The 14,966-nt window shown below is 38.5% G+C and overlaps 1 protein-coding gene across 1 annotated transcript in view; it reads right to left on the minus strand.

Moving 5' to 3' along the window:
- Positions 1-217: 217 nt before the first annotated feature.
- The window catches only part of LOC130569440 (disintegrin and metalloproteinase domain-containing protein 12), a 77,277-nt gene continuing 62,528 nt past the window's right edge, over positions 218-14,966 (minus strand). Inside the window, exons 16-23 of the mRNA XM_057359094.1 lie at positions 12,652-12,850; positions 10,418-10,495; positions 8,758-8,866; positions 7,910-8,045; positions 7,303-7,441; positions 5,859-6,095; positions 3,294-3,451; positions 218-3,217 (exon numbers count right to left, since the gene is read on the minus strand). Of these exons, the coding sequence (XP_057215077.1) occupies positions 3,148-3,217; positions 3,294-3,451; positions 5,859-6,095; positions 7,303-7,441; positions 7,910-8,045; positions 8,758-8,866; positions 10,418-10,495; positions 12,652-12,850 (1,126 nt within the window). The 3' untranslated portion in view covers positions 218-3,147. The remainder of the gene's footprint in view (positions 3,218-3,293; positions 3,452-5,858; positions 6,096-7,302; positions 7,442-7,909; positions 8,046-8,757; positions 8,867-10,417; positions 10,496-12,651; positions 12,851-14,966) is intronic.

Below are 14,966 nucleotides of genomic sequence, written 5' to 3' on the forward strand. Positions count from 1 at the left end.
CGTGCGTCTGATGAAATTGTGGATTGGGGTTTTAAAGCTGTGGACGTGGCAGGGTTATTTTATAGAAAAGTAAAATTGCCATTCTGTTTGATTCAAAGTTTGAGACTTTTTGGGACATCAAGTCAGTTTTGTTTTTAGTATGATCAGTTGTATGCTGAATAGTGACAGACATCAGATGAAATAAGAGCACACAAAGCAGTTTCAAATCTGTATGCAGTTTATGTGTTCAGAATCAATGCACAGACATTAACATACAGTAATTTATTTCACATTTCTCGATTAATCAAATATGTATCATAAAAAAAAGTATGCATCACAAAAAAAAGCATTGTGACACAGACACTGAAGAAAACATGTAAGAACATTACACGAGTGTGAATACATGACTCAAAGTAAATGATGTGAATGAAAAAGGCAAGGCGGTTAGAGACACATGATTATAATATAATCCGGTCAGAGTCTACATTTCAACAGTCTCTATGAGTTTTCTAATGCACGGTTGTGGTTTAACACTAGAAAAAGGCTTCTGGATGTTTGATAGAGATTCATTTACAATGTAAACACAGAGAAATGATGGCACTGTGAGGAAATGGCTCATATAAATGCACACATACATTTGAAATCATAATGGGCTCAGTGGTGACAAATATATTCATTTTCATGAGTCCAGTTTCTTTCATGTCACACTTTCTGAACACCTGCCAATGGCCAGTGAATCTATAACATTTACCAACCATAAATAAAGCAAAAACACATGTTTTGTGGTCTAAAAAAGCTGTGCACCTGTTATAAAAACACGAAGATCCAGTGGCTATATGGTCACATAGCAATGTACATAATGCTAGATTTTTGGGTGGCCTAATGTGAGGAATATTTCAAATGTGTCTCTAGATAAACATAATATCATAGAGAAACTAGATTGCATGGTTATGATTTAATCACCCACATCATCCAAGTTCAGACTGTCATTCCTGTAATTTGTTTTATTGTTCCAGAAAAACGAGTAATTTCCCCAAAATCACGTGTGTTTTTTAAATTTGCATTAGGATGGTGAAGTCTTCAGGACACACGGATCTATTTCTGCACTGCTGCAAATCTCCCATCATGCATTGCAAGTAATGACTGAGTTTTGAAGAAGCCCAAGTGGATTATGGGAATATTGAGAAATATTGCTAATGACAGATGCATTCATCTATTTTTACTTTGTCAAACACAGCCCGCTCTAATGCCTCATGTGGCAATATAATTTCGCACAACTGTGAACATCATCTCAATATCATAGAGTACAAATGAAGAGTTTCTTTGCAAAAACAGATAACTCACTTTTAAAAATGTTCAATAATCATGTTTTTTATTGTGCATCCCAATATCAATCAAACTGCAGTTGGTTTGTTTTGATTAAGTAATATAACTCAATAATAATAATAAACACAGCTAACACAATAAAAACAAGATAACAAAATGATAAAAACATGACTTTTTAAAATGTTTAAAAATGTAGTTATCTGTTTTTAGAAATAAACTCGTTAAATTGGCTAGTAGTTGCACTAGATGGCGCCGATGAGCTTTTGAGACGCCAGGGTCGGCAGACTAATTTCCGGTTGCATAACACTGCATGGGAAAAGGAGGATTTTGGGCCGGCAAATATGGGTGTTTTTTAGATAAAAAAGAAGAAAGTACATGACAGATCCTCTTTACATTGCTGAGCACATTGTTAAGCCAAAACAACTCGTTAGTGTTATAAATTAGTCTGCCGACTCTGGCATCGCAAAAGCTCAATGGCGCCATCTTCTGCAACTAGCCCATACACTGTAATTAAACAATCTAATTATTTCCTCTTAATAACTCATTTTCTAAAGTGTCTACATGACCATGAAACAGGGCCCACAGATAGGCTACTGCACTTTCAGAAACCACATAATGAAGGTTGCTTATGTATCTTCTTTAAAGCACTTTTGCAGACGATCTATTGAAGCATTTTATCTGAATTATAAATCAGAAATAATTCATAATCTCCATTTGTCTCTCTCACAATCTTTCAAATGAACCACGATCAGAATGTTTTGGATGCGAAATAACATGGTTATGAATTTGAATAACATGAATAGGATCTTCCTGTATGTTACTGTACTCTGCAATGTGCTCATATCTGGAGTGTTTTTATCGCTGTACATTCAACACCCCTTAAATATCACAGAAATGTGGCATTATAATCCTAAAGACCCATTCACATAACACAAGATAAAAAGCAATGATCTGAGCTCCACATTTGCAGACAGCATCACAGACGGGTCAATTCACATCAGAAGTTGACAGTGAAAATAGTGAAAGTACATGAAAAGGGAAACAAGTGACTTTAATCCATGCATAGATTCTTTTCTCTAAATGTCAGGTGACTTTGAGTCGTTTTATAACTCTAGAAATACGTTGAATATTTCTCTCCATCGTTTTAAGTTTCGGCTCAACCTGTATCATAAAATGATGTCACACATCAAATCAGATCATTAAAAAAAAAAAAAAGTTGAATGCATGCTTTTATGTTAAAGAGTCTGAATTCAGGTTTAACCACTGACATATGAAAAAACTGATCAAATGAGTAATAAAAGAATAAAATGAAGATGGGTGTCAAGGAATGTCACATCCCGACGGACAGCCCTTATTACATAAAACATGATATCATTGAACCAACAAAAACTTAATTGAAAACACTTCAGGCACATTTCCCAAACGCGACCCCCAATTCCATTTTAAATCCAATTTGGTTTTCAATCCAGTTTAGCCCAACCTAAAGAGCATCCATGTGTCATGTGTTCATTTAGGCTCTGGATATACAGGTAAATCATTTTAAATGATGCTCTAAAAACAACAAAAAGAAAAAGACAACGTGGGCGGACCACCGATTGATGCTACGATAGAGAAAGTGTCGACCACAGTGCACCGAAATAATAAATACATTTTAAACAAACATAAATAGCGCCTGACATGTACCTGAGCATCAACTCATAGCACCGTTTAGAGGGCGAGCACCTCGGGGGTCAAAGGTCACCCCTTACATCAGGACTCTGACACTCTGACATGTGTCTGCAGAGCTTCATAGTGCAAAAATCTGCGAGCATCTCCAGAGACGAGATGGCGTCTGTCAGGCTCTCAGCTGCTGAACTTCACTCCCGCTGTGAAATGAGGCTTGGGCAGGACGGGGGGTTGTTTAGGAGGGGGTCTGACAGACACACAGGCAGGTTAAGAGAGCTTTCTTTTTTTGTGTTTATGTCCTCGATGTATATGTGTGCTTTTACCTGCTAGGCTGCGCATGTGGTGGGACAGGTCGAGGGGTGACCGGGGTCGGGATGGGAGCTGGTAGTCGGATGGCAGACGGGCTCCGCATTAGCCGGACGTTCCTCCCGAGCGGGTCAGCTGGAAGAGGTTTCTGGGGTGGATTGGGCTTTTCAAACGTCTTTGAGAAATGTGAGAGACTAAAGTGAGGATGCAGGGTGAAGCACAAATACAAACACGTGAAGCTCAAAACTGAAGATTACATTTAAAAAGAACATTCGTCTTAGTTTTGCAAGCATTTCAATGGAGAAGTTTTGGATTGACATGAAATCACCATTTCTGTGTGACAGAATCTCCGTTAGTTCTGTTGCTCGACCACCAGATGGCAGTACACACACGTCTCGTCTCACTGCTATGTGAGTTCTTTACTACTGCTGTCATGGTAACGCTCCACTGGTCATGTGATGAGTGACCCCATATGTTCATAATCTATTGGTTTAAGATGAGCTAATGATGACCTCCACTGATCTCGCTCAAACCCTTCAGCTTCCCTCAGCTCTCTTTAGTTTATTTTGATAAAGAATTCTATTTCTGTCTCCTGGTTTTTCTTCATTTGTGGGTAATAAAAATGTCTGAATGGACTCACGTGTGTCATTGTTCCATGATGGAGAGTTTTGATACATGCACTACACATGTCTGATCATCCAGGTCTGATGTACTGTTCATCAGTCCATTTCAACTGTCTGTCTGCTTGACTGTTAGTCTGACTACACGACTTTCTGTCTGTCTGCTTTATCTCTCTGTCTGTCAAACTATCTGTCTGTTTGTCTGTTTCACTGTTAGTCGGACTTTATGACTTTCAGTCTCTGTCTGTCTGTCTGTCTATATACTGTAACTTTCTGCCTGATTCTGCTCGTCTGTCTGACTCGTCCATTTCTCTGTATCTCTCTCTCTCTCTCTCTCTCTCTGATTATCTAACTATCTGTCTGTCTGTGAGTCTAATTGTCTGTCTACCTGTCTGTTTGTTTTACTGTCTCTCTGTCTGTCAAATTTGTATTTGATCTGTTGTCAGTCTAACTGTCTGTCTGCCTAAATGTCTGTCTGTCTGTCTGACTTTATGTCTAACTGTCTGTCTTTGTGTCTGTCTGTCTGTCTGTCTGTCTAAATGTATATATGTTTTTTTGTCTAACTGTCTGCTTGACTGCTAGTCTGACTACATGACTTTGAGTGTCTGACTGACTGTCTGTCTGTAAAACTATCTGTCTGTCTGTCTGTCTGCTTCACTGTGAGTCTGACTTTATGACTTTCTGTCTGACTGAAACTTTCTGCTCGTCTGTCTGACTCGTCCATCTCTCAGTTTGTCTCACTCTCTCTCTCTCTGATTATCTAACCATCTGTGAGTCTAATTGTCTGATTAACTGTCAGTTTGTTTTATTGTCTGTCTGTCTGACTTGTCTCTCTGTCTGTCAAACTTTGCATCTGATCTGTTGTCAGTCTAACTGTCTGTCTGCCTAAATGTCTGTCTAGCAGTATGTCTGTGTGTCTAAATGTATATCTGTCTTTATGTCTAACTGTCTGTCTCTCTGCTTGACTGTTAGTCTGACTTTCTGTCTTGTCTTACTCTGTTTTTCTATCTGTCTGACTATCTTTCCGATTGTCTAACTATCCGTCTGTCTGTGGGTCTAACGGTCTGTCTGTCTGATAATCTCTCTGTATGTCTGATTGTTTATCTGTCGGGATGTACTGAGTTCAAACGTGTAGTACACTACCCTGTGGTACAGTTTAATTGACAAAAAAAGTAATTACTTATTCATCCAAGTCATTACGAACCTGTATTGCTTTGACTTTTCTTCATTATGAAAAATCTTTACACAGCGTTTGTCCTAACAACAACAACAGTGACCACGTCTGTCAACATGAAGTTTTATGAAGACCCATTAAAGAACTATAGTTTAAGAGTATTTCTTCATGATCTATTTTCACAATGTCAAGAGAGCAATTGTGATCTTTTTTTCTCGTTTCTCTTTAAAGGAGCACATTCACTTCCTCTCTAACTGCAATCTGACTCTCACAGGCTCTTATAAAAGACACGCCAGGGGGATTATGGAACAAACAGCAAATTACTACACTTTATCAAAGAACAGGCAGGTGTCTGATAACACAAACACTGCTCGAGGTGGGTTATGAAATTGTGCTGCGGTCACTTTCTCTGAGACGGATGACCTTGGCTAATGAACTTCTATTGTGGTCGCTGTTATTTAAAGCACGTCGTCCTTCATTCCCTGTCAGTAATTTACTGCCTCTTTTAATTCGATCGTTTTAAATGGTGCGACAATTAGGACGGTTATTTTTCAAAACCCTTTTAAGTGCCCTCACAAGAGGATAAGTATGAAGCTAATGACTCAGACAAGAGGTGATGGAGACCAAGCATCCCAAAGCAGCGACCTTTTTCATTCTAACCAGGGTCACATTAGATATTTCGTTTTTTGGCACCACCCACAGTAAAATCTCATTGGTCCACTGTCGTGCTCCTTATACATAAAATACGCTAAGAAACATCCTGGCAGGGATAAAGGATGCTCACTCACCATGGCAATCTTGCAGACGTTCCGACAAGCGATGCCGCGGACAGGAGAGGACGTGTGTGAGTGTGTGTGAGCCGGCGGGGGTGCTCTGGGTGGGGATGAGTGGGTGTGAGGGAGGCTGGGTGAGGGCAGAGTCCGGGTCAGGCCGAGTGGCAGGGGCAGTGGGCGAGACTGAGGAACCTGAGGGCACTGGGGCAGCCTGCGCACCACAGAATCCACCGTCTGAAGAGGAGACTGCGGCTAAAGAGAAGAGAGAGAGATTTTGCTTTGATCAAATATATCCCACAATAAAAAGTGAATTCCTATTACTGTAATGTTCAAAATATATACAGTATGTCCCTGGATACTACTCACTTCCATTATATGAAAACTTAACGTTTAATTTCTCGAATGATGTACAGTTGAGAACATGATGACTATTCAATGAGAAATACCATTAACACACACACAATCTCACCGCATGTGCCACAGGGGTCAGTTGTGGTTTTTTAAACATATCCTCTAATCACAGATTTAAGCTGATTTCACCCAACAACAGCCCACAGATCACAAATACACCCACAATGCATCTGGCTGACAGGCATTGTCCTCTGATTTTCCAAAACGAATGGCTATAGAGAGCTGCTGTGTTCTGACATCTAAAGAACAGCTTTCAAACACTCAAGTCTCACCATGAAACTGCTGAGGATCTCGTGGGTTTATCATTAAACAGGGCGGTAGCTGTCTTGAACATTTTGAGGTGATCATGATGCAGTGTTTATATATAAAAATGTTTGTGTGTGGATGCGTATTATATGAATACAGTATGTGCGTGCCCCAATAACACATTTCTGGAGTCTATGATATATTTATATATATATATATTATATATAACATCATGATACTTGAATAATTGATAGCAAGTTTGATATCACAAAAATAAAACAAATGAAGTGAAATTAAAATAAAATATAATATAATAAAATGAAGTGAATAAAATTTTAATTATTAATTAATTATAATTATATATATACTGTATATATATATAAAATATCAATTATATAAATTATATACAATTTTAATTAAAATATAATAAAAGTAGTAGGTATTTCCTAACTAAGAAAATACTGCTTCAAGTTTTTGAAATTATTTTTCATTTAAAACAGCAAGTAATGAAAAACAAATAATAAATTCACAGCATTGATTGTTTTACATTTTAAGTATATTGTTAGATCAATAATGTTTAAGATCAGAATTAGATTAAGAACAGTTAGATTAATATTAATCACAAATAAACTGCTGTATATAATCTATCAAACTGCATTTACACTGTCAGGTCTATTAGTTACTGTAACACCAGTACATGAGACAGATGTTATGTTGACCGCGTGGAGTATGTACATGCATTTTGACCAATACTAGTTTAGAACTTTTATCAGTGAAGTGCAGAAGGTAAACACACACACACCTTATATATGTTGGCACTTTGTGTTGAAGTCTGTCGCTGTGGAGACGTCCTGTAAGCTGAGTGTGTGCGAGTCCTCACGTGTGTGTGATCTAACGTCAGTGTGTGAACTGGACTGTTCATCTTGTTGGGTCCCACAGTTCTGAAACAAAACCCAAATAGAAGACACAAAATTTCAAATAATCATTCAGAAGTTTTTCTTGTAAAAGATGGTGTACTAAGGCTCTCTGTAAAACTTGACTCCGATTGATCGACCAATCATCCTTCTGTCAAATATATTTATTTACATATTGACACTAAACAGTTTTGGGCGATGTCCTACAAATCTGTGCTGATTTCTTGTCTCTTGCTTTACTCTGTGCTTCCTTTGTCACAATATCAAACTATTTGAGCTCAATCAATATTGCATGCTCATTCAAATGTATTTATTTGATAAGCAGCCGTGACATAAGCAAGATAATGTGGAAAATACTGTGATCACAACCGGCTGACTGTGCATCCTTCCAATCTTCATCATCTCAAGCTACCTCTCCTGACATTTTTCTAAATAGCATCATGCTGCCCACAGGTCAAATCAAGGCTTTCGTTTGTGTTGGAGCAAGTTTCATACCTCAGTTTTTCCATGGTGTTCTTGTTGTTGCTGAAGAATAAACTGAGGAGAGTTTTTCTCTTAATACATGCGATTATTCCTACACACAACAGACACAGAAAAGCCACCAGGATTCCCACAGTCACACTGCTGCCCTCTGCAAACACACGGGCACAAATATGAGCCCAAAAATGAATAAAAACACAGATTTTCTTAATACCCGATATCAACATCCATCTTAAAAATACAAATGATTTAAAGCATACTGAAAAACATTCCAGCAAAGGACCGCCTACTCACCTGTCAATCAACCTCATCGCTATAGATGCTTTCATTGGACACACACACGTTACCTTCCGGTCTGTGTCTGTTTATCAGTCTGGCTAGTGGCTAATAATATCAACTATTTATATTTTATTTAATTAATATTAAAATTAATTTATATTAATACTTTAATGTATAATAATTGTACTAAATAAACAATTTGTTGAATTTTATTGTATGTTAATTTTATTAAATGAACAAATTTGTTGAATGGGTCGTGCAACTTTGTTGCATTTAAGTTTATAGCCAAGTAACGGTTCTTTTACTGGTAACCCAAAATAATACTGGCTAGACATACTTTTAACTTTCTAGCGAATGTAATTTACTTGTTATTTCTTTTGCTTGTTATCAGAAATAATCTATAGGGACTCTGTTCTTTGCAGATGTGTACCAGAAGTTTAGGTTGCGCGGTAACGTTTATTTGTTTATTTGAAACCGTCTATAAAACCAGTTAAAACCAGTTGCTGGTTTCATGTGGACTTAAGAGACTAATAACACATGCACAAGATTATTACAGGTACACATTTTTTAAGTATTTAAAGCACCTGTTGGTCTCATCGGCCCGCTGTCCACACTTCCGCCGAAACCGGCTTTATCACAGAACGGCGGAGCCCAGAGCGCCTCACAATGACAATTCTTATTATTATTACAAACCTGCACACAAAACACAAACACGCAACAATCAGAAGACTGGCATTTTCATTAAATGTTATTCATTAAATGTTTTCATTAAATCTGTTATTCATGCAGCAACAGTGAACCACTAAACCACACAACACAATGATGTCTAAGTATGTAGAACAGATATCCATATACAATAATAATATTAATATACATTTTAATAAGTAAGAATATTTCTTCCATTACACATTTTTCAGTAAACAATCGTTTTATGTGACTCTCCATCAATGCAATGATTGACAGATGTGTGTGTGTGTGTGTGTGTGTGTGTGTCTGCACATCCTCAACATCTAAAACCGCCTTCCGTTTCTCTCCATATGACACAAATAAAACAGCCTTCACGCCGGTTCCCCTCTCATCCTGATGAGCTGCAGATGCTGCTTTCTGAAGAACATCTTGATCTCATCTGTGGATTCATGACTTCATTCATGGAGTTTCTCGCATCTCTCGGTGTTCGCCTGAAAGCAACCTGTTGCTTGGACAGATTGCTTTCTCTGTGATATATTTGATCATGTTTGTGATAAAACACATCTGCTCTTTCAGCTCTCTCCCCACAATATCTGGACTGTAATCTAAACATGCTGTCTTTAATTCAATCAAGCTTCATAATCAAGCGTAAAAACAGCAGAAGCTTTACGAGGGTCCACACCTGCCAATGGAAGATTTAGACGGTCATTCTTACAATTTAATTGACGACATACAAGTTAAGTCTTGGTACCGTAACCATTTAGTGGCTGTTTATTCTGAAACATGATTTTCACGCTTCAGTTTCAGAGAGATGCTAAATGTAAAAAAATCGGATATTTTGTGCTGAAATGATCCATGCGCTTGTAATCTAACAGTGTCTCTGGTCCTCACAGCTGTTTCACAGCAGACCCATGATGGATGGATCTTCGAGTCGGACATTAATGTGGGTATTACAGCTAACTGATGGAGCTGTTCAGGGATCAGCGAACATGTTTTATTCTGCTGTTATTTCTGGAGAACCCCATGCACGCACATTACACCAAAGACTTTAATTTAATTTAATTTGCAAGACATTACACTGCCTATGTATCACGTAAGAATGACTGTAATTACACTCCTTCATTTCTTTCTTGAGCCTTGACGTTGAAAACGCTGACTGTATGACAGCTCTGACTCCGCCCACTTGACCATTGTGATGTCATGTAAACACAACCAGAATAGCAGCAGCTAAAATCTTGTTGCCACAGAAACAAATCGTTTCTGAAGTATCCTGATTTGAATCTTAAGTGTAATTTTGCTACGACGTGAATGCACAATTAGACAATTCGAGAAAATAACCACTCACAGTTTCTCATTTTGAAATATGGTTTATCAGCATAGATGTTCATGCTAACAGGTAAAACCATGAACGTTTGCAGATGATGAACCTCTTACAAAGTGTAATGTGCTTTTATTCAAATCATTGGGAAAGAAGGTTTTATATGCATTCAGTGGGGTTATTTATAGCGGTTTTGAACAGACAGTCAAACAGTGCTGTGATGGCCGTTATAAACTCACCCCGTGTGCGCTGCACTTGACAGAACATTCAAGAACTCCCAGCACACTGATGTTCTGACACTGCCTGTTTAAACACATCTAGAGAGAGAGAGAGGAAGAGATATGCAGTCGTTCTATCAAGAGTTTTTAATGCAACAGTTCATCTGAAAATGAAATATATGTGAGTTTATGTGAATTTACACACGCACGCACACACACTTCCGCAGTGACACACAAACACACACAGTTACACAGACAGTGACACACATACACAAACAGACAGCGACACCCACACAAACACAAACACACACAGTTACACAGACAGTGACACACACACAAAAGCTGACAGCAACACACATATACAAGGACAAAAAGATAGCAACACATGCACAAACAGACGATGACACAAACACAAACAGATAGCAACACACACACACACATGCACACCCAAACGCACACAGTTACACAGACAGTGACACACACAAAAGCTGACAGCAACACACATTTACAAGGACAAAAAGATAGCAACACATACACACACACAAACAGACAGCAAAAAACATTCACACACACACACACACACAGGCTTTGGTTGACTATCCCCGTGGGGACAGTCCATAGGCGTAATGTTTTTATACTGTACAAACTGTATATTCTACCCCTATCCCTAACCCTAAAGATCATAGAACACTTTTTGCATTTTTAGATTTGTAAAAAATATTGTTCTGTACAATTTATTAGCTTTTTTGCCCATGAGGACCTCAATTTTGGTCCCCACGGTGACACGAGTCCCCATGTGTTGGTATGTATTCAGGTTTAGGTCCCCACCGGGATATACAAACATGAACACACACACACACACACACACACACACGCAGACAGTGACACACACCCACACACACACACACACACACACACGCAGACAGTGACACACACCCACACACACACACACACACACACACGCAGACAGTGACACACACCCACACAAACAAACAGATAGCAACACACACATGCACACACAAACACACACAGTTACACAGACAGTGACACACATACACAAACAGACAGTGACACACACACCAAAAAATGTCCCCACAAGGATTTTGGATATTGCCATCTTTGTGGGGACATTTTGTCCCCATACCGTAGGGTTTACCAGGTACACAGGCACACACACACACACACACAGATAGCAACACACACGCGCACACAAACAAACAGATAGCAACACACACGCGCACACAAACACACACAATTACACAGACAGTGACACACATACACAAACAGACAGCGACACACACACAAACAAAAGCTGACAGCAACATACATTTACAAGGACAAAAAGATAGCAACACATGCACATGTACAAACAGATGACGACACACACACACAAACTGACAGCAACACACACACACAAGGACAAAAATATAGCAACACATGCACACACACAAACAGACAGCCACACACGCGCTACAAGCACGCGAGGACACAAATATACATTAGTTTTCTTTTGTTTTACAAATAAAACTGACTCATTGAGCTACTTACAAAGACTGCATACTAACCCCATAATTTAACCCTGAAACGATCCCTTCATTTTAAATTGTATTTTTATAATTGGTAAAAAATCAGGACTTTCTCATTGAGAGGTCCGTCAGATCGAGCTGACTCCTGATGCGGCTCAGTAAAGTCCCAGTGGCTGAAGTTTCATCCTGACACTCACCAGGAGGAAAGTTCTCTTCTTTTCCACATCTTGTGGTGCGTTCTGTCAGACTGTGAACCACCAAAGCCAGTTGGGTGTAAGTTTGATCACGGTCTAGACTTCAAAGTTTGAGTGCCATGCGGTGATGTCTGTGAAGAACATCAACTCTCCTCCAGGATAAAGAGTAGCGTGTATCTCATTCTGCGCCGTCTGTGGTCTTAAATGATGACTCAATACGTGCTGCTTGCTGAGGAGAGATTGACCCTAATAATGGCAAATTTAAATTGTTTTTTATTCGTTTTTGTGTGCCGTTTACACACAAATGAACGGGGAACGCTAACACATACTCAACCTTACCGGTTCAGACTTTGCTTTAAAATGAAAATGCTAGCCGGCAGAGCTTTTGTCTTCAGATGTAAATTAAACAGCTTAGAAATTCCAGAAAACGAAAGCGCATTTCCGATGTTACTTCTCGGAGTTAAATGAATTGAGTTCTTGGACTGATTTGTTTACCTCAAGTGTAAATAAACATCTTCTCATTATTTGTCCTCACCATGTTTTCTCCACATTTAGTGCCGGTCAGCACAAGGCCCGGGTCAGGCATGTCGTCTCCCAGGTACACGTGAGTCCCGCGGCAGAGGATACGACCTCCCTCATGGAGCGGGATGTTGGTCTCTATGGAAACGGCGTTAGTGCCGATCACCGGCCGGTTGGCTCCGCCCTGACACTGAATCTTCCCACATTTAGCATCTCTGTAAAACAAAAGGAAACTTCACGTGTTAGAGCAGAAATGTGACATGACAAAAACAACATTGATGCATATGTTTGTTTGTGGTGGTTTATGTTTGTGTTGTTTTACATTTAACTAAAAAAATCACCTTAAAAAAGATTCATGTGAAACTATCTTTCAAATGTTGTGTAATTAGTCAACCTTGATGTAACAGATGAATTCACAAAAAAATATAATATTAATAAAAAACAAAAGTTGGGTAATATGTAGCAGTTGCTTTTCACCGCTGTCTATGACTCGAACAGAACCTGTGACCCATTTCTTTCAGTAAAGAACCACTGATTTAAACCATTACGTCAAGTTTCCAATATCTAAAGGATCGCAGAGACTTTCCCAGACCTAAATAAATCGAATGTTTTCTCAAAGCTGAAATGTGTTTCCGCTTGTGACATACATCTTTGATTCCAACATGAAGAAATGATGAGATGTCCTCCCCATTCAAAACCAATTACTGCTGTTTCTCACGCAGACCGGTCCAAAAAGTAAAAGACAGACAGACTGACAGACTGGAGAACGTGGCTCAGGTCCCTTCGGCCAAACTTTCTCTCTCTCTCTCTCTCTCTCTCTCTCTGACTGTCCACTTCAGTCATTAGAGTAATTACTTCAACAAGCACATGATCCCTGAAGCACTTCATACAGCAGCCAATCTGGGCACAATTAAAACAAAATGTCTCGCAGGTGCTTCCTGCATGTGCAGATGAACGAGCCTTATTGAACACACGATGGTTGTTTTTGGTTTATTGAGATCTGGTGCTGTTTGCAGGATTGGTTGAAATCTCTATGGAGATGAGCGTGTATGAAACAGAGCGTCGATACAGAACAGAAGAGGGAAAAACCAATGGGTAAATTTTAATTTCAATCTAAAATTCAGTTTAAAGAGAGAAACACTATCAAAAAATAAATATACTCCGAGAACAAAGACATAGAGACAGGAATAACATGCAGCCACTTCAAAATCACTCATTAAAAGCTGACACTTCAATTTTACCTAACATCTGCTGCGATGTAGTTCATGAAAAAATAAAGAGACCATTCCACATTTTCATTCAATCATCATTGTGGTCTTGTGGTCATTCCAGTCCAGTGCTTGTTGAATTTCAACAAAATCAAACCACAGGAGTGACAAAGTCATCCAACAGCATTGTGAAAGACTGACAGCATGACAAGACACTGAGATAAAAATCCAGATTATCACATAAAAAAATAATTTGATCTAAATACATGTAGAAATATGACTGTTGTATGGCTTAAAAGTGAATCTGAACTTGTTTTCTTTGCAGCATTTGAGGTCTGAAAAAATAAAGAGCATCTTTTCTGTTATTTTCACCTGTTTCATTTTCTGCAAATAAATGCAAATAGAAACAATGTTTTTATTTGAAATTTGGGAGAAATGTTGTTAGTTATTTACAGAATAAAACAACAAATGATAATTTAACCTAAACACATCACTTTAAATAGTAAATTCAGAAAAACTGAAAATTATTTTTAAATGGTCTGTAACTGATCTTTCTCATAAACTTAAACATTGTTTGACATATGACACATATAGTTATATTAAATAATATTATATAGTAAAACATATACTCTCCAGTAATACATTTGTTTCTACGTGTTTTCCATATTTTTCCAAACCAAGATTTATTCTCCTAAAACGATTATTTACAATTATACACAGACTGTAAGAGGTCAACTTCAAAAAGACCAACAAACATGTTTGTTTGCTTCATTTCAAGGACGGAGCAGTGAACACTGAACACAATCCTGTCACAGAGGATCAGACGTGAAGATGATGGAAAGAAACAACATCACAACAGTCCTGTCCATCACTCCTGTATCACAGCTAAATGGTAGAATTGGACATCGTCCCAAACCACAGACAGACCTTGAGCTTCAGTGTCCTGTTCTACCCCTGTACTGATCTACAGAATACAGAATTTGACTTGACGGGTTGTTCAAAAAAAGTCTGTCAGATATTTACGATATGACATGAATACTGACCATCTGTTTCAGTATCATAACTCATAACACGCGAAATAACACTCATCTCACGTCTTTCCTATCTGCTCTTCCGTTCATCT

Source organism: Triplophysa rosa, linkage group LG18 (assembly GCF_024868665.1).
Source record: "Triplophysa rosa linkage group LG18, Trosa_1v2, whole genome shotgun sequence".
In the NCBI taxonomy this organism is placed as follows: domain Eukaryota; kingdom Metazoa; phylum Chordata; class Actinopteri; order Cypriniformes; family Nemacheilidae; genus Triplophysa; species Triplophysa rosa.